General features: G+C 41.3%; 1 protein-coding gene across 4 annotated transcripts in view; it reads left to right on the forward strand.

Annotated features, from left to right (window-relative positions):
- The window catches only part of RAD51B (RAD51 paralog B), a 644,260-nt gene that overhangs the window by 510,232 nt on the left and 115,636 nt on the right, over positions 1-18,392 (forward strand). For all 4 annotated transcript variants that reach the window (XM_058739438.1, XM_058739440.1, XM_058739439.1 and 1 more), the window contains one exon: positions 11,535-11,638. In XM_058739438.1, the coding sequence (XP_058595421.1) occupies positions 11,535-11,638 (104 nt within the window). The remainder of the gene's footprint in view (positions 1-11,534; positions 11,639-18,392) is intronic.

An 18,392-nucleotide genomic window follows, 5' to 3' on the forward strand; every position in this document is an offset into this window, starting at 1 on the left:
ATCATCTGGGAGAGACTTTTGAAAATGCAGACTCTTGAGAATCACCACTCAGAGATTCTGTTTCCTTAGGTTTGGGATGGGGACAGGGCTTCTACATTTTAAAAAGTGGTTTACCTGGTTTAGGTTATTCTGATGTATAAACGTGCATATGGAACAATGCCCTAAAATTTCTCCAGAGATCCAGTCCTATGTCCTGATTTTATATCAGTGACCCAAGTCAACTCTTAGGGTAGGCCAACCTACATTTTCACAGTTGTATTTTTTTAATTAATTAATTAATTAATTTATTTATTTATTTATTTTAAAAAATTAATGTTTATTTTTGAGAGAGAGAGAGAGAGAGAAATAGAGTGTAAGCAGGGGAGGGGCAGAAAGAGAAGGAGACACAGACTCCAAAGCAGGCTCCAGGCTCTGAGCTGTCAGCATAGAGCCTGACAGGGGGCTCAAACCCACAGACCACAAGATCATGACCTGAGCTGAAGTTGGATGCTTAACCGACTAAGCCACCCAGATGCCCCAAACAGTTGTATTTTTTTTAAATTTTTTAATGTTTTATTTATTTTTGAGAGAGAGAAACCAAATAGGAGTGGGGGGGGGGGGTAGAAAGAGAGAGGGAGACACAGAATACCAAGTAGGTCCCACACTCTGAGCCACCAGCACAGAGCCCGACGTGTGGCTTGAACTCGTGAACTGCAATCACTTCTCAGCCTTTTGGCTAAGATCAAGTGTGAACTTGTGAACCACAAGATCATAACCTGAGCCGAAGTCAGACGCTTAACTGACTGAACCACCCAGGTGCCCAGTTGTATTTTTTTTTTAAGTGTAAGAGTTCAAACCTACAGAAAAGTTCCAAGGAAAGTACAATAAACTCCCATAGATGCTTCACCTAGACTTCTAACATTTTGCCTGGTTTTTTAAATCTTTCTCATATTATTATTAGCAATTTATTTTTTATGATATGAATTTATTGTTGTTAGCTTTGCAAAACCCTTTGAGAATAACTGTAGATATCATGACCCTTCATCTCCAAATACTACAGCATTTATCTCGGAAGAAGAAGAGCTTCTCTTACATAACCACACTACAATGATCTCACCCAGGAAATTAGCACTGATATAATACTATTATCTAATATACCAGTCATAGTCAAACTTTGTCAGGTGTCCCAATTATGGCCTTTATGGCATTTTTTTTTTCTGATCCAAGATCCAGTCCAGGATTAGACGTTAAGTTGAAATGTCTTTTTGTGTTAATGATTTTTTAAGCCACTGATGTTTTCACAGAAATATTTTTCTTCAAGAACCTATTTTCTGATAAACAACCGCATTTCTTTTTCCCTTTGTCCTTATTGATTGCAAAAAGCCAGTGATACAGTGCCAGCCTGAGCAATAGCAGACTTACCTGGGCCCAGTTCTGTATCAGTTAAGGCCTTGGGAAAGGACCCTATCTCCTGGTCCTGGGTTTGCCTTGTGAGCTGATTTCCCAAAGGCAAACCCCATGACTATTAGTGTGTCCCCTTCGCTCTTCAGTCAGGTACGTTGTCACCTGGCTTACTCGTAGTCCAGACTAGTTCCCTGGATTTGTAAAGTGACCATATATTACTTCACCATAGTTTAATCTCCCCAGGAAGAGTGACTGATAAAGGATATGACACTTTTTGCCCTTCCTGGATTTCTCCAAAGGCAGTTGGCTGAATGCATACCTCTGAGGGTAATTCCCTACCCCCTCACAGCAGCCAGTACTATAAATAATTTGAAATCAGAATAAGTGACTATAGTTCTGTTGCAGCCAGAAAAGAAAGTGACCTGAAAAAAATATCGAACAGTGAAAAAATGAATGACCACGTATGATACCAAGACTTACTAGGATCCAGCTCTGGCACCCTCCTGCTGGCTCAGATTCTATGATGAGTAGAAAAGCAAAGGTCCTGTTAAGATGGCTGATTCACATGATTTGAAGAATTCTCTTATGTACAGTAAGCACCTAGAGAACATTGCTATGGAAGAAAACCCATTTCACCTAAGCATCTTCCTGGTGGATGTTCAGTTAAGCCTAAATTCAGAAAGAAAATGCCTCAGATTTTCATGTATGGCTGGGTTTTTGCTTTCTTTGTTTTATTTGCTAGTATTCACTTAAGAATAGTATGAATTTTTCTTTAGTGAATGAGTTTATTTTTAATTAAAGAGTTCTTTTCGGGGGTGCCTGCGTGGCTCAGTTGGTTAAGCATCCGACTTCAGCTCAGGTTATGATCTCATGGTTCGTGGGTTCAAGCCCCACGTTGGGCTCTGTGCTGACAGCTTGGAGCCTGGAGCTTGCTTCAGATTCTGTGTCTTTCTCTGTCCCTCCCCTGCACATGCTCTGTCACTCTCTCTGTCTGTCTCTCAAAAAAGAAATAAATATTTTTTAAAAATTAATAAAAAAAAATAAAGAGTTCTTTTCAAAGGGTCAGGAGACCTAGCTACAGGTCCCCATTCAGGATTCCCCCCGCCCCCAACACATACACTTAAATAGGAGGTAGTAGGAAGAAAGCTATATTGGAGAAAGGGTTCAGGGGCATGGCCTCCTGGGGTATGTTGGAACCTGAGCTGGGTCGGAGGAGATTAATTCTTTCTATGCAGACACCCTCGTTCTGTTCTTCTCGTGCCTGTTATTGTTGTCATAGCTGTCTTTGAGGACTTTCATGATTGCCACCGCAAACATAGCAGAAAAATCCTGTGCAATATCCCTATAGAACTTTTGGTTGGTAAATTAGATGAGTTCTAAACTGACCATTTTCTTGAAGGGTGAGTACCCTCAGCCTGTTCTAGAGATTTCCTACACGCATCCTGGTTGGCCCAGAACAGTCCTGACTTTGTTATCCCCATATAGTTATTAAAATGTCCCCATTTCATTTTCAGAAGTGTCCTGTTTGGATGATAACTTACATAACCATACTAAGACTCTGGGAAACTCCAAGTTTGTTCTCCCTACACAAAGCCAATGGAGTTGTTTGAGTGGTTTGTGCTAGTGCATACCAGTCTTTATCCTGGTGATTAGCTAACTCTGTTTCTTCCTTGTGCAATGGAGGATTAACCCATCCCTAACCCTTGCATTCCAAAGGTTCTGATTGCCCCACCTTTTCTGGTCTCCTTCACATTTCTAACCTTCCTTACTAACGAGTTTTATCAGAAAGTGGATCCTAAGTGTATTGTGCAAGTAAAGACTCTGGACTGCATTCACATCTAGCCAAGAGACATCGGAGATGACATTTTCTGCTTTACTGAAGTGAAGCAGCCTTATTCTATACCACGCCAAATGCCTTCCTCAGTGCACAGATGATATTGAGGCAGTTATTGTGTGGTTTTATGCCTCAGATCCTTTATTTGTAAATCTGAAAGAAGACTAATAGCTTTAAAGTATTTTGAGAATCTCAAAGCTCAGAAGATTATAAATAACAAAAGATATTTTTTTCTCATCTAAAATGGCAGCACAGATACTGCGGTTACTTACTTAATAGATAGCGTGTGTTCCCTGGGCCATTTGCAGCTGATGGGTTTTTTCCAGTGCTCTATTTATAGAGTTAGGTCAGAAATATCACTTCCGTTGGAACTTGACCTACAGACCATTGTCAATTTTAAAGACCTGAGGAAGTAGAGTGCACACTAAATACAGCTGGTTCACAGGTTCAGTTAATGAACCACAAACCCCCAAGGAAATTAATTTTGCTGGAGGATAGATGTCTGAGCTTGTCCCAATCTCTTTTATATGATACCTTTGCACTGTGGCCTCATGGAGCTCGTAGGTCATCTTGAATCCTTATTTCAGAAATAGCCTATCCTAGGCAGTCTTCTTCCCTTTTATACCCCATTCATCCTCTTCAACATCGCTTGCTGAAATTATGGCTTTCTGCATCAAATAAAACAGGAGCTGATGATCCACTAACAGAGGTAACTTGGGCTACTCTGAGAAATTTAGGAAAAAGCAGATCTAAATATTTCCCTACTTCATCTTTCTACTGGGGCTAACCAAGATTCTCAGTCACTTCCCCAGTTCAAATGAATGACCCAACAGAAAAATATATGCTGTAGTTCAGCAACTTCCATGGGCTTGGTTTTAAACAGGAGAAACTGAATTTAATGGATGATAATCCCCTTTTAATCCCTACTCTCTCACTCAGACTCCCATCTTTAAGCTTTGTTATTATGAAGTCGTGTTTGCTGGGACTTGGCCACTGGCCATCACATGTTTACCCATCATAAGGTTTTAGTAGGTAAGATAGACTAAGAAAACTCCTAGTCTGGAGGGAAATCTACTCTTAGAAAAAGGACCACATGTCTGTAAAACTCTCTTCAGGCTTAAATAGGTACTAGGTAGGGTACAGCCATTCAAAGATAGCCCATGGAGTAGAACATTTTCAAACTTTCTGGAAAAAGTGAAGTCCAGAATGAGGAACTAATTTCTTGTCATCAAAATGCCATAGATTCAAAGTTCTTAGTATAGCCAGGACCTTTTGAGATAATTTCCAACAACCCCTTGTTATGGGTGAGAAAACTGAGGCTCAGAGAGTTGAAGTGACTGCTCATTACCAAGGCCTACCCTGATGTTCTTTGTTACATCACTCTCCTGCTCCCACCTGGTCTCATTAAAAGCCCACAGCTAATTCAGAAATAGAACTCCAGGGTCCTGCCTTGTAGCCAGCAGCTGACCATATGTTGTCATGCATTATACAGAACATGCTTTAGGATGTGAGGACAAAGATAAGAAAGAGACTGTTAATTCCGATGCTAACATGCCATCTCTTTCCTGAACTTCTTTCAGTTCTGAAAAGATTTAGAAGTTTGTTTGTTTCTTTCTTTCTTTCTTTCTTCCTTCCTTCTTTCTTTTTCTTTCTTTCTTTCTTTCTTTCTTTCTTTCTTTCTTTCTTTCTTTCTTTCTTTCTTTCTTTCTCTCTTTCTTCCTCTTTCTAGTCTCAACAAGTTGCCTTTTATTTAAAGGGACAGGAGGGACCAATGTTCAGAATATCCAGCCCCCTTACACCCTGAATTTTTCCTTCCCCCTGTTCTGGAATCAGTGCTTTGTTTATACTTGTAATATTTTTAACATGGAAAAGTCTATTCTTTTAAAGTTGATCCTTTTGCTACAGGACAGACACTTTTATGTTATGTACTGGAGATTCAGTTGACCTCCCAGAAATGCTTAGCACAGGAGTCATAAATTGAAATGTTTTCAGAGAAGGAGCTTCCTCATTGAAGGCCCCCAACAGGCCTCTTCTACATACTGACACCGGTTGGTACCAGAGGCCCATTACCTTTTTGGAAATCAAGGCTACATAGCAACCTGATTATCCTCCTCCAGGCTGATTGCACAAGGACTATGCCCTGTGTGCAGAACAGAGACAGCCCCTGGCCTTGTGAGAAATGTATCTTCATAACCAACTCCCCCTCCAAAGGAGTGGGGAACTGGATCCAAAAGATAGTGTTCATGAAGGATATTCCAGAATCCAAGTCCTGTCATTTTAACCATTTCATTCCTGAGCTTTCCTAGCTTGCCTCATTATTAGAAAAATTAAAAAATGTATAAGATGATAATTAAGCTTTCTTTCTCCCTAGAATTTCATCATCAGGGTTTGATCATCATTGTTCCTGTCATTTATACATATCAAATATCTTCATCTAAGAGTCACCAAGAACCTGGAGGCAGGTTGCCTGGAGGCAGGAATTAGTATTCACATTTTGCAGATGGGTAGGCAGTCACAGAGAAAGAAAACATGCTTTGACTTACCTAAAAGGGTCTCAGAGAGTGGATAACAAATGTTCCCACAGTCTGTTTTAGAGAGACCTGACTTCACTGTAAACAGATTTTCTCCATGTAGCTTACTCGAATACTTCTACAAGCTCAATCCTGTGATGCTGAAAAAATCCCCAATAATGAAAATATTTTCAAAACCTAGTTCACTTATTTGAGTTTTCTATTTGTATTGAAACCAACCAAATTCCAGTACAATGAAATCATACTGCCTTGGCAGGTCTAAATGTCAGAGTCATCAAAAAGGAGAGAGGGAAAGAGCGCCCTAATTTTTAGAACTTCCGCTTAAAGTGAGCATAGAAAAGATTCACTTATCTATTTCCTGACCAATTAGGTCATTGGGCAGGAAATCACCTTTTTTGAAAGGCCAGTAAGCAGATGCCTTCTACCTTTAATTTCCCATAAACAGCATTAATGATTATTTATGCCAGCCCTCTCATAGAAATGTTTGAAAGTCCAAAGACATGAGGCCACTGAATTTTCTAGATGAAAATAAAGTTACAAATTTATAGTAACTGACAGTGTCCCACCTCCCTTTCTCCCACTTCTGTCTCAAATAATCCTACCACCTGTAACCACCCTTCAGTCGTTTTCCCATGTTTGAGGTCCTATTAAGTGAAATAACTTTACAACGCCGACCAGATTTTTAAGCCTCCAACCAGAAAGGGTCAGTTTCAGACTACCTGATTGATTTACATGAATCAGGTGCTGGGCCAGTTGATGGAGGTTAAATAACTTGCCAAGCCAGGGCATGCATGATCTTTCTGGAAACGCCTTGCCCTGGGTTACCACTGAACATCAGAACAGAGGAAGCTGATTGTGGAGTCTGAGTGACACACAAATTCAGATGAGTGATGGAATGCTCACACTACGCCTCCATCAGTGTCTTCCTAGAGATGGGCCTTCAGGCTCTCCAAGCCCTTCCCAAGGCCCACCGGGCTGGCAGAGTTGCAGGCTAATTGACATAATGCCTGGAGAAGGCTGATTAGGGTAGCAGTGAAGATAGTCTGCCTGGTTTGTGCCCCAGCTCTGTCATTAACCAACCACGTGACCTTGGGAGCGTTACTTAATCTCTCACAGCCTTAGTTGGTCAATAGGGGTGATGATATTACCTACCTCATAGGTGGTTGTGGGATCAAGAGAGATGTAACTAAGATATGAAGCTCAAACAAGATGTAAGCTCTCCTTACATATAGGGCTCACCTAGTGCTCCCTTATAGTACTTTAAAAATATTGTCTTTTCTTATTATTAACTTTCAAGGCCTTCTGTGATTGCTCTTGTGGTGGCGTAATGTTTGTAAGCACTCCTGAATCTTTTAGATCTTTTCAAGCCACTCAGTCAGGGTTTCCATTAGGAACTTTTCCGTGGTCATTTGCACTTGTTGCCTTTAGTTGGGACTTGAGCTTACCTGTCCAGAAAGCAGCCAGTGTATGGAAAGTATATCGATACTTTCTTATACTGTTTTCATTAGCTTAGGGGCATGGCATTCTTTATTTTATTTTATTTTTTTAACATTTATTTATTTTTGAGGGACAGAGACAGAGCATGAGCAGGGGAGGAATGGAGAGAGAGAGGGAGGCACAGAATCCAAAGCAGGCTCCAGGCTTGAGCTGTCAGCACAGAGCCCAATGCAGAGCTCGAACTCACGGACCGCGAGATCATGACCTGAGCTGAAGTCGGATGCTTAACTGAGCCACCCAGGCACCCCCATGGCACTCTTTAAATAGTCACCACTGGCCAAATGTGGCTCTGACCCCTGAAAACATCTTCCAGAACCTGGGAAGTGCCTATCAGTCTATTACTGAAAAAAAAATTTTTTTGAGTGCTTAACTAATTAACAACTCCTAATTTTTCACATGTAGCTTTCTCGTGGCAAACTTGGAAGTTCAGCCTTACTTCATCCTATCACTTAGCAGGCACGTACGCAAAAAGCTTCTACAGTTTGCTTGAAAAATGCAAAAATGCCATTAAGTTTAGCTTAAGCAAGATAAAATTAAGAATGTAAATCTGCTGCTAAACTGAATATTATAGTAACATGGTTCCAAGTTTAGTAGGAATAACTTATTGACTATTGAATCAGTATTCATTATCTTCCATGTGTCAGTGACACAGAATGAGGCATAAGTTAAGTGATTCAGGCATGCTAGTATGAATCAGACATGGATTTGGGCCTCTTAAAGTATGTATTAGGAGTGATAAGAGAAGCACACCACAAGTAATATACCACAGGATAGAAAGAGATGGCATAGCATGAAAGAGTGAAATAAAGTATTACAGGAGTTTAGAGGAGGAAGATGTTACGTCTGTGATGACCAAGGAAGTGGCACGCAGGAAGTAGTATCAAAGACAACATGTGGACTCAGAGGCATTTCAGGTGTGGAGGGGACATGGGGAAGAAGTGATTGAATTGGAACAAAGTCTCTTTGAAGTGGAATGGAGGGAAGTGGTGTGGAAAGGCAGATCAGGCACAGGCTGGAAGAGCTTTGAATGCCAATCTGGGGAATGTAGAACTCTTTGGAGGCACTTGGGAGCCATTGAAAGTTTTTGAGCATGCTGAGAAGCAGCAGGGACGTGTGCTTAGATGTGGCTTGGGGAGGTTAATCAGGCAGAAGAGAGGATGGGCTTTGAGGAACTGACAGCAGTATGGACATCAGTTAGCTCTAGGAGCCACCCTCAGGTGAGAGCTAATGTGGACCTGATCTAAGGTTGGAGTAGGAGGAATGGAGGATAGGGAATGGATATAGGTGAGATTTTACAGCTAAATCAATAGGACATCACAATTTATTGGAACTGAGAAGCATGGGAGAAGGAGAAATTTAAAAATGGAACTGAGGTTCTGAACCAGATTAACTAGAAGGCCAAAGAAAGAGACAGGGAAGAGTAAGTTATAATGGAAAAAGTGAGCTTGATTTGAAGATGCTGAATTAATAGTGCTGCTATTCATTATGTCAGGCTTGTAGTTCTTGTTAAAAATGGAGGACAGGTGCTGAAGCTGGTCACAGATTGAGACAAAGGCTACAAAATCATCCACATTGGGGTCACATCCTCGTCAACAGTGAGGACATCCATATGGAGCAGACATCGCAAGCTTGGTGGGAATGAGTCATATATGGCTCATAATTATGTTCATTTGTATGTTTAAAATTTTTTAAATTAAACTAACATTTTAAAATCTGTAGATTATACTTAAAACATGGACTTCTGACTTCTATTTTAAAAGTCAAAAGATGTGGCTGACTATGAACTCATATTGTCACATGATAATAATAGCTAGAGCGAGACAGGGTCTGCAGCCTTGAGGTCATGGATGGATTGTCTCATTCACCACAGTCTCCTCTACTCCCCATCATCTCCTGATACTTAATATTAAGCACAAAGCAGAGTAATGGTCCTAGGGCTGAGGGAGAGGAAAGAGGGGCTTGAGGCTTATATAGTTAAGGGGTATGGGCTTTCTTTTTGAGGCAATGAAGTGTTCTAAAGTTGATTGTAGTGATGCTTGAACAACTGCGAATATAGTAAAAACCATTGAACTGTACACTTTGGGTGGATTGCATGATGTGTGAATTATCTCAAAAAAGCTGTTTTACAAAAATGCAAAAAAGAAAGGAACAATCAGTTGCTATTGCCTTTGCAGGGTTGGTTTTCTTATAAGAGAAAGTATTTCTCTGTTAATACGTCTCTGTCAAACTGGGGAAAATGAAAGATGAGAGGATTGTGTATTTCAAGAAGAATGGAAGAGAGAGTGTATCACTTTGTGGTAGTAAAGAATTCCTGTATTTTAAGATGCAAACACCTGGCCTCTTTATTAATGCACATTACCTTCCTAGCCACTGAAGGCACTTAGGTGGTAGGAGAAAAATTTGTCATGGCCCATCCCCTGAGGTCCCCCCACAACTAGGAAGAGGGAGAGAAGAGTAGCAGAGAAGGAAAAGAATACTCCACTTGGTCCAGTAGAAGCAGTATGCCAAAGGAGGGGGAAGCTTTATCAACTGCTGACAAGAGGTCAAGGATAATGGGGACAGAGAAGTCAGGAGGTTACGGGAGACCACCCAGTGAGAATGCTTAGAGAAATGGGGCCAGAGAGAGACACAGACGCAGATGACAAAGTGCCCTGGATGCATTGTTCAGGAGTTAGTATTTCTCCTCAGTACAGCGGGCTGCTGCTGGAGTTTAGGTAAGGGAGTGATGTGATCACATGAGCACAGTCTAGATCGTGTGTTTTCCAAATAAATTTGTATATGTTTTAAATTATGTGCATAATGAAGCAAGGTCACCCTAAACTTTGTTCTTTCCTATGCTAAATTCTTCATTCTGAAACTCCCAGGCTTGTTGAGGTCCCAGTCGTTGATTTCTATCTAAGTCATTCCTGTGCCTGCTTGAACCAGAGAAAATGTATGGTTGGTGTTATCTAACCCAGGGGCTTTCAATTTCAGCACTATTATGTTTGGGGATGGATAACTCTCTGTTATGGGGGCCTGTCCTCTGTCTTACAGGGTGTTTGGCAACATCGCCAGCCTCTGCCCTCTAGATGCCAGTAGCTCTTCCACTTAGATATTGCCAACAAAATCACCTCCAGCCTAGAACCACAGACCCGCCTTCATCTGCCATAATATTTGGGCTCAGGAGTGTTAGGCCATGCAAAGTTGATAAAACCACCCTGAAAGATGACTGGTCCAGAAAAGAAGACCAATTCCTACTCCAGACTGAGAGGTGAAAATCAAATGATACAGTAAGCAGGCAATGAATGAGAAGCTCAAGACTTCGTGTGGATTTAGCTAATTCAGTGGACTTCAGCCTCTTTGTTCTTAGTCTCCTCATTTAAAAGATATGGCATCTTGTGGATATAAGGCAAACTGAATGTCTCACTCTGCCCCCCTAGGGCTAAGATTCCTCCCATGGCCCAGGGCCAAAGTGGGCACAGGAATTCAGAGGAGACCTCAAGATGTGCCAGATATGATGGGGGCCTGGCTTCTAAGTGGTGGGACTCATGAGCCTGCCTCTGAGGAGGAACAAGAGGAGGAGAGCAGGAATAGTTTCTGGTGACATCAAGAGAGATCCGCGAAGCTCTGGAGATGTAAGGTAGCTGAAGCTCAACCTGGAGTAGACTAGAAACTCAGATGAATACTTCAGCTCCTCCCCTTTATAGGAAAGTCTTAGAAGGTGAAAAAATGTTTCTCTGGGGATAAGGATGTCTAAAACAGATGAGACATGAAATGGTTAGATCTTCCAGAGTTCTCTTCTGGGTGTGTGTGTGCAGGGGTTGGAAGGGCAAAGGAATTTTATACACATATTCCACCATTTCTACATTGATTAGGAAAATTGAGTTAAGACTCTTGTCAAGCTAAAAAAGTCTTACAACTCTGTTAAACTAAGACTATTTCATAACTGGAGCTTATTCTATGTAGTAGCATTATGCCTTTTTACTGTGGATATTGAGTGGCTCGATTTATTACTAGCAATGGCTCCAAGCTGCCTTGCATGCAATCTCTTACTGATATATAACTCTGTTATCTTTTAGCCCAGTGGTGGTCGCTTTCGCTGAGGCTGAAGGAAATTCATGCTGGTTTTTATTTTTAGTCTCATGTCCCTTAACCCCTCTCCTTCTTCTCTAATTTGTCAACTTTTGTGGTAATGAACTGAGCCCCTCAGTCGTCTCTAAGCAATGAGCAATGACTGGACTTTTGTTTATGTGAAACACCATTACAAGAAAGGGCATTCATAGTCATGGCTTTGCCCTGTTTCATTTCAGGCCCTTCTGGATCCAGCTGTGTGACGGCTGCCCTAGGAAACACCTGGAGTCACAGTGTGAACACCCGGCTGATTTTCCAGTACCTTGGTTCAGAGAGAAGACAGGTGAGTGCTTTGGCAATGTATTCTGACTGTCAAGGTCAGACAACAAGATGTACTTAGCAATATGAGTGTTCATCTTCTGAAAGCACTGGCCACGTTGTCTGTCCTGGGCCAACACTGTCAGGGGTAGGTAAAGATAGCAGTTACAATGAAGTGGGAAAGAAGCCACTCACAGGAAACCATGTCTAAAAACAGAGCCCATTGAGTTAACATGCCTCCTGATATTTGCCAGTGGCTTGTAAGTGACCAAGGTCCACCCCTCTAGGGGTCTCAAACTCTCCATCTCTAAAAGGTGAATGATCATTTTACTTAGCTGGTGTTTGTTGAGGACTAGATAATTTGTGTACAAATTAAATAGTGATGGTGCTTTTTCTTGAGGTTAGTATGTTTGAAAACTGTAGGCCAGACAGATTCTGCCACATGATTAAACCATTCCCCAGACCCTGGTTGTTTGTGCATTAACTCCTAAACCAGTAGGTTCCAGTACTGAAGGATGCTAGAGAGACCCCCAAAAGGATGATACCTCTCTCAGAGCTCCCTATCTAGGGTTTCTATCCTGGCCTCAAGTATGATTTCCCCACCTTCCATCCAGAAAGGTTACTTTCTACCCTGTTCTTAATCTTCTCTTTTACTCTGAAGGAAGTGACACCACAGTCTGACCCCTTTGCTCAAATATTTCATAATTAGGGAATTTATTTTTCCCAGTGTCTAACAGCAGCTTTACTCTATTGTGTAGACCAGGTTCTAGCATGACCTCTCCCACAAGCAGGAGGAGGAAGAAGACAGGGTGATTGTTATGATTTGCTGGATGGGGCAAAATTCAGAACCCAGATTTGCCCATCTTGCTGATTATATTATAATCCAAGTTATTAACTAAAGAGGCATGAAATATCACGCTGGTGGTCCTTTCTGGGGGAGGTGGCAGGGAGTTGTTGCCCTTTACCTGCATTAGGTAAATTGGCTCTCTTTCAAGGAGTCAGGAATCATCAGAAACAGACCTGAGCCTTTGCCTGTTCCAGACCTAACTTTCCAAGTGCCCTCGGTTACAGACCAGAGGATTCTTCTTGGTTTGCTTGGGACTGTGTAAATAACATTCCAGCTTGATGATTGAGTCAGCCATGTTCTGAGAAGATGGAGTTGCTTGTTTTCATTTACGGAAACATTCTTAAGTTTTCAGGCCCTGGCGTGCTCATTACCTCAGTGATACCTTTTCCCCGATGATTCAAGTATCCTGGGTTCTGAATCCATTGCTTCTCTTTTCAGTGGAACATATCCAAGGATGTTCCTGTGGAACCTAATGACCTTTGGTTTGTACCCTATGTTATAAATTATGTTAAATAGACCCTGTTTGCAGCTATCAGGGATATCATTAAGGATTGTCAAGCACTACTACCTGCATTCTTATTTGAGGAAGCAAAAGTCCTTGTGAATCAGTGTTAAATCCATTCATTTTCATGGATCTTTAACTCCTCTCCTTGACAATGTGTAGTTTATCTCTCTTTTAGGTTTTAGATGTCATACATTAATTTTTTGATGTAGTCTATTGTATGTGGAATCATGGATTCCAGGCTCCCAGATCCTGTTTTTTACCAATTCTAGCTAGCATTTATTAGTAAATAAAGAAGCTAGATCCATATTTTTCTTTTCCTTTTGTTTTAATAAATTAACCAGTCATTTCCATGTTTTTAATGTCAATAGGAAGTGGCTGGTAGGACAAATGCTATTATTTTTTGTCTCTTTAGTAACTGCAGAGTTTTGGTGGCCCTCGGTTCTTGGCTCATGAGGTCAAATACAAGCTACTAGTCACAAGAACGAGGAGCACAGCATGGATGGATCAGTGACAGTCTATCAACTCATATCCTATCAAATGAGTCAGTGGTGTTATCTTAATCTACAAAGAACAACATGTTACTTTCATTGCTGATCAATCAAGAGCAGAGTTAAATGCTTTTGGATGATGTTTTCACACACAAATTAGTAAAATATGTACATAAAACAGTAAAATATAATAAAATGCTGTAGCAAAGTAAAATATGACCAGCATTAAAATGGCCAACCCAGGCAAGAGAACTTATACTTAATCAATCTCTAGAAATGTGCATGCCTTTGGGGACCAGTCCTTCAATTTGTGGCCTAATAACTAGGATAAAACTTGATATAGAAAACATCTCTCTCTCTGATGAACTTATATTGCATTAGTAGAAGGTGTGCATTATGAGACACTGAGCCTTTCCTGTAGTCTTACTTCATGACAAAGTAGAGAAGCCATATGAAGATAAACCTTTTCTGGGATCTGTGCACAAAACAGTGGCTTAAACTAGTCTTTAAGGCAATTGTTCCAAATAGTACTTCCTTAAAACACTACTTAGTAGGGGAACATGCTTAGATCATTCTAGCGTTGGCAGATCTATGGAACACCAACCACTAGGAGAAGATACCAGGCATAGCTCTCCCAACCCCCACCAATGCACAGAGGCCACTACACCAAGGGATCAAGGACACGGAATGAGGATTATGTTTTATCCCGTTTCTATGACATTGAGCTCTACACCAGGGCTCTTGAATGTGAGGCTTAGTCTGAGATCACAGGGCTGGAAGGAGGTCAGGTCAAACTGAGCAGCTCTTCGAGCCGATTAAACCAAGAGCTGAATTGTAAAGTCCAAGGGAAGGAGTCCTCCCTGGCCGATTATTTTCTTTACACCCTGGAAACTTTGTAAAATTATATAACCAAAAAAGAAATCTCCTTATCAGGGCACAAGCCGAGTTAATTCTCTTGTTTATTCTGCTTCAGTGTTTGCAAAAACCCTCTTAAGAAACTGGGAAACATTTTCTTTTGGACTAATTTAGTTTTTTTTCCATTTGACTTTTATTTACTCTTTTTCGAGTCTGCTTCAATCCTGCCCCACCCTTTTTGCAACATTTTTATTCTTACCAAAGACATATCTTTAAAGTAGAATTAAAGTGGCTTCTACTAGGTTTTTTTTCTCTTTTAGTATTTTGAGGTTTTTTTTGTTTTGTTTTTTTTTTTTAATAATCAAAAATATGTTTCTGGTCCACCATGTACATGGCATGGGGATGCAAAGAAGGAGAAGACACAGTTCCTGCCTTCAAGGTCCTTCTGGTCTCGTATGAGAGCTGATACATGTGTGCACACTCATAAACAATCAAAACGAAGTGCAGGAGTTCAAGAACAAACTAATATCGAAGTACTGTCACAAGGCAGTGTTTGATTTGTTACCTAATAAGTGGTGAAAATGGTACCTGCTTTGAATCCAGAGCAAGGTAAACTCATCAGAGGCACATTAGTCTTTTTAGAAGGTGGTGGGGCTTGAGTATCACTTTAAATCAGTATTTCTCAAGCCTGGCTGCACTTTAGACTCATCACGGGAGCATTTACAAAATACCAACACCAGAACCCCACCCTGACCAATTAAATCAAAATCTGTGCCGATGGGGCTGGGCACAACTATTTATTTGTAAAGCTCTCTCGAGTGGATTCTACTGTGCAGCCAAGGCTGAAAACCCGCGCCTTAAATAGATAAATGTCTGTTACAGAGAAAAGAAAGGGAAGATTTGGGGTGGAGAGGAACAGCAAAAGAAGGCAAATCACGCATTCAGAAGGCACAGGTTGGGTTTGGCCCTGTCACAAGAGCAGAGGGTCTGTGCCCTCATTCACTTGACACCTCATTCACTAGTCACCATGTAAGATGCCAGAGATTCAAAATAGGAGGAAGTTGATGCCCTGAAGTTGTTCACAGTCTACTGGGGAAAGAGGTGAACGTGTGAATGGTACATGCCTCAGGGCATGATGAGTTCGATGAGCTTGGAGGAGAGGGCGGGCCCCACTGCAGAGAAGGTTCTGTGGGGGTTGTTGAGGCCACAGCATGCACAACGGATGGGCTGAGACCTTCCTTCAGGAGGCGCTTGCAGTGACCACGCGGGCTGCCATGAGGGGCTGCAAAAGCTGAAGTAAGGGTGCTAATACTTGAAAAGAAGATGAAAAACTTGATGAAATATTCATACTATTTCTCATCAAATCATCATGAAGTCCATTCCTACAAACCACATATGGGGATTATACAAATTTTTCAGTGCCCTGGAAGAAGTAATGAAGTAAATTAATCCCAACTAAAGCTTCACACCCTCTTGATGAAATATTATGACTCTCATTTCAACGAACGGGGAAGAGGTGACTTATTCATATAGGAGGCTTATTTAAAAGGATTTTATAATAATATTTTCATCCTTTATTTAGCAGTCACCTGGAAGTTAAAGAACACTTGAGGAAGAGGCACCTGGGTGGCTCAGTCAGTTAAGTGTCTGACTCTCAGTTTCGCCTCAGGTCATGATCTCATGGTTTCATGAGTTGGAGCCCTCTACACTGACAGTGTGGAGCCTGCTTGGGATTCTCTCTCTCTCTCTCTCTCTCTCTCTCTGCCCTTCCTCTGCTCATGCTGTCTCTCTCTCAAAATAAGTAAACTTAAAAAAAAATAAAGAAGAACACTTGGGGGAAGAGCCTAAAGTACCCAGTAAATTGTTGACAAGACCAATAATACTACTCAGGCTCCTGATCCCTACTGGAATCCTTAGGTTTTCCTCAAGGTCCCAGGTTGTTTTGCATCTTGGAAGTATTTAGTGTCCCCTTCCTGGTGATATAATTCTTCTCTCAGTATCCATTTTGTGTTTTAAAAGACTCAAACACCATCACTGTGAAGACTTCCTGACACCCAGCCTTAATCAGCCCCCTTTCCCTCAGTTTTGCCCACTGCAAACTGCACTTAGTACTTGTCTCTGTTCTTGCATGAGTGAAACCCGGATTGCCAACCCCTTGAGTGCTGTGACTGAATCTTATTTGTGTACCCTCAGAGGCAGAACAATGCTTGACACTTATACATTCAATACATTTATTTTGAAAATCAGAGAGAGAGAGAGAGAAACTCCTATCTATGCATGAACCCGGTCTTAAGGAAGAAAGCCATATAGCTTATTTGGAATCACTCTTCCCCATAAGAATTGAGTTATGCAGCTTAATAGTTCCCTTAAAGTGCCAGTGATTGTCAGTTAAAAAGGTTGGCATCAGACCTTGACGATTATAGCAGATACTTATAAAGAAGTGCTGTACAAAGACTGAATATAGGAATATCTTTTTGTGGAACCAGCCTGCTGGGGGCTCTGGGAGAGTGGTAGCCAGGCTTCCTTTGAAATCCTAGTTGGAATATTCCACTGTGTAAGCAAACCAGAGCCCTAAACACGGACCCAGACTGAGTGAGGGAGAGGGGTTCCACAGCTGCTTTAAGGGAACAGGCAGCATGGGGTCTTTGGCTGAGGGAAAGGATAAGAAATCTTTGTTGCCATCTTCCACAAGTCATGAGTTCTACTATCTGTGCTTGGATAGGCTTATTGGAGGGCTGACTAACTAAAGAGATGAGAAATCTTTTCTCCCAGATAAGGTGAAGTGTAGGTTCGGGGCAAGAATGTCACGCATACAATCGTATTCACCCAGAGAAAGACATTGAAGAGGATGTTTTACCTCATGGAATCAGTTTTATGTCTCACTACTTGCAGATTCCTCCAGAGGAACTCAGGCTTAGTTGCCCTCACTCAAAAATGAGTGAAATGATTATTCATTTCTCGTTGTAAAATGGTTCCAGGTCATTGTGTTTGTTCTATTTCTATCTCAGCCTGTCTGCTGTTTTTAGGCAAGGAGGACATGGAGGGCAGGAGACGCGCACGCGCGCGCGCTTGTGTGTGTGTGTGTGTGTGTGTTTGTGTATCCAACCAGAGGAGAGGTTTGGCTGCAGGGGTGGGAGAAATTTCTTTTTAAGCATAAATGTCTGCAGAAATAGCAAAAGGAACATAGAATCCCAGCCAGGTACATTGCCTTGGGTATAAATGTTCCATCCCTTTTCAGAGCTGCTCAAGTGTGAAATCTAACCCCTGCCCACACTCTTCCATCAGAAGTGCTCTAACAGGTATTGAACAGATTGGGAAAATGTACAAAAGCAGAACCCAGAATGGTGACTTTTAAAAGGACTCTTTTTTTTCAGGTCACCAGGCAAATATATTAAAATCTGAGGAAATCCTACCTGAAATTATGCAGTAACAGCAAATGAATGCAGTGAGCTAAGACTCAGAGCATAAAGACAAGCTCCATCTGAGAAAGGACAACATAGACACCCAAGGGGACACTTCCTGGTTCTGTCTCCACATTTAAGATAGGAATATCAATGCCTCTCCCACCACCTACAAAAAAACCCAAACTTCATTGGACTCCCTCTGGAAAAACTCAACGTACTCAAAAATATCACTACCTCTGAATGGGCTCAAGTAGATAAAACTTTCCCTTGAAGGGGTTCCATTGGAAATTGACAGTTATAAATTCATTAGTACAGTTGCTGCCATGTTTCTGATGGGGGTCTCCCTTGGCCATGATAGACAATGTACCTTTGCTGAGGGGCAAAGTCAGTTTTTCCTAGGAGATTTTGAGCCACATGGAGTCAAGAAAAATTGAAATCAAAATCAAAACAAAACAAGGCGGGAGACCATCATGGGGCTTTTAATGTCATTTTTTAGCAAGTGGAGTTACAAAATTAAGTGTTATCATCATTTCAAAAAGGAAAAGCTACTTGCACACCAAAAAAAAAAAAATAGAAAAGACATTATCTATGAATAAAGAATAGTACTGTAAATCAAATATATTTGCTTTCATGGAGGAATTACCACATGCCCTTCTCTCTTTGAGGATCACCATCTCTGA

This window comes from Neofelis nebulosa, chromosome 7, assembly GCF_028018385.1.
Source record: "Neofelis nebulosa isolate mNeoNeb1 chromosome 7, mNeoNeb1.pri, whole genome shotgun sequence".
NCBI lineage: Eukaryota > Metazoa > Chordata > Mammalia > Carnivora > Felidae > Neofelis > Neofelis nebulosa.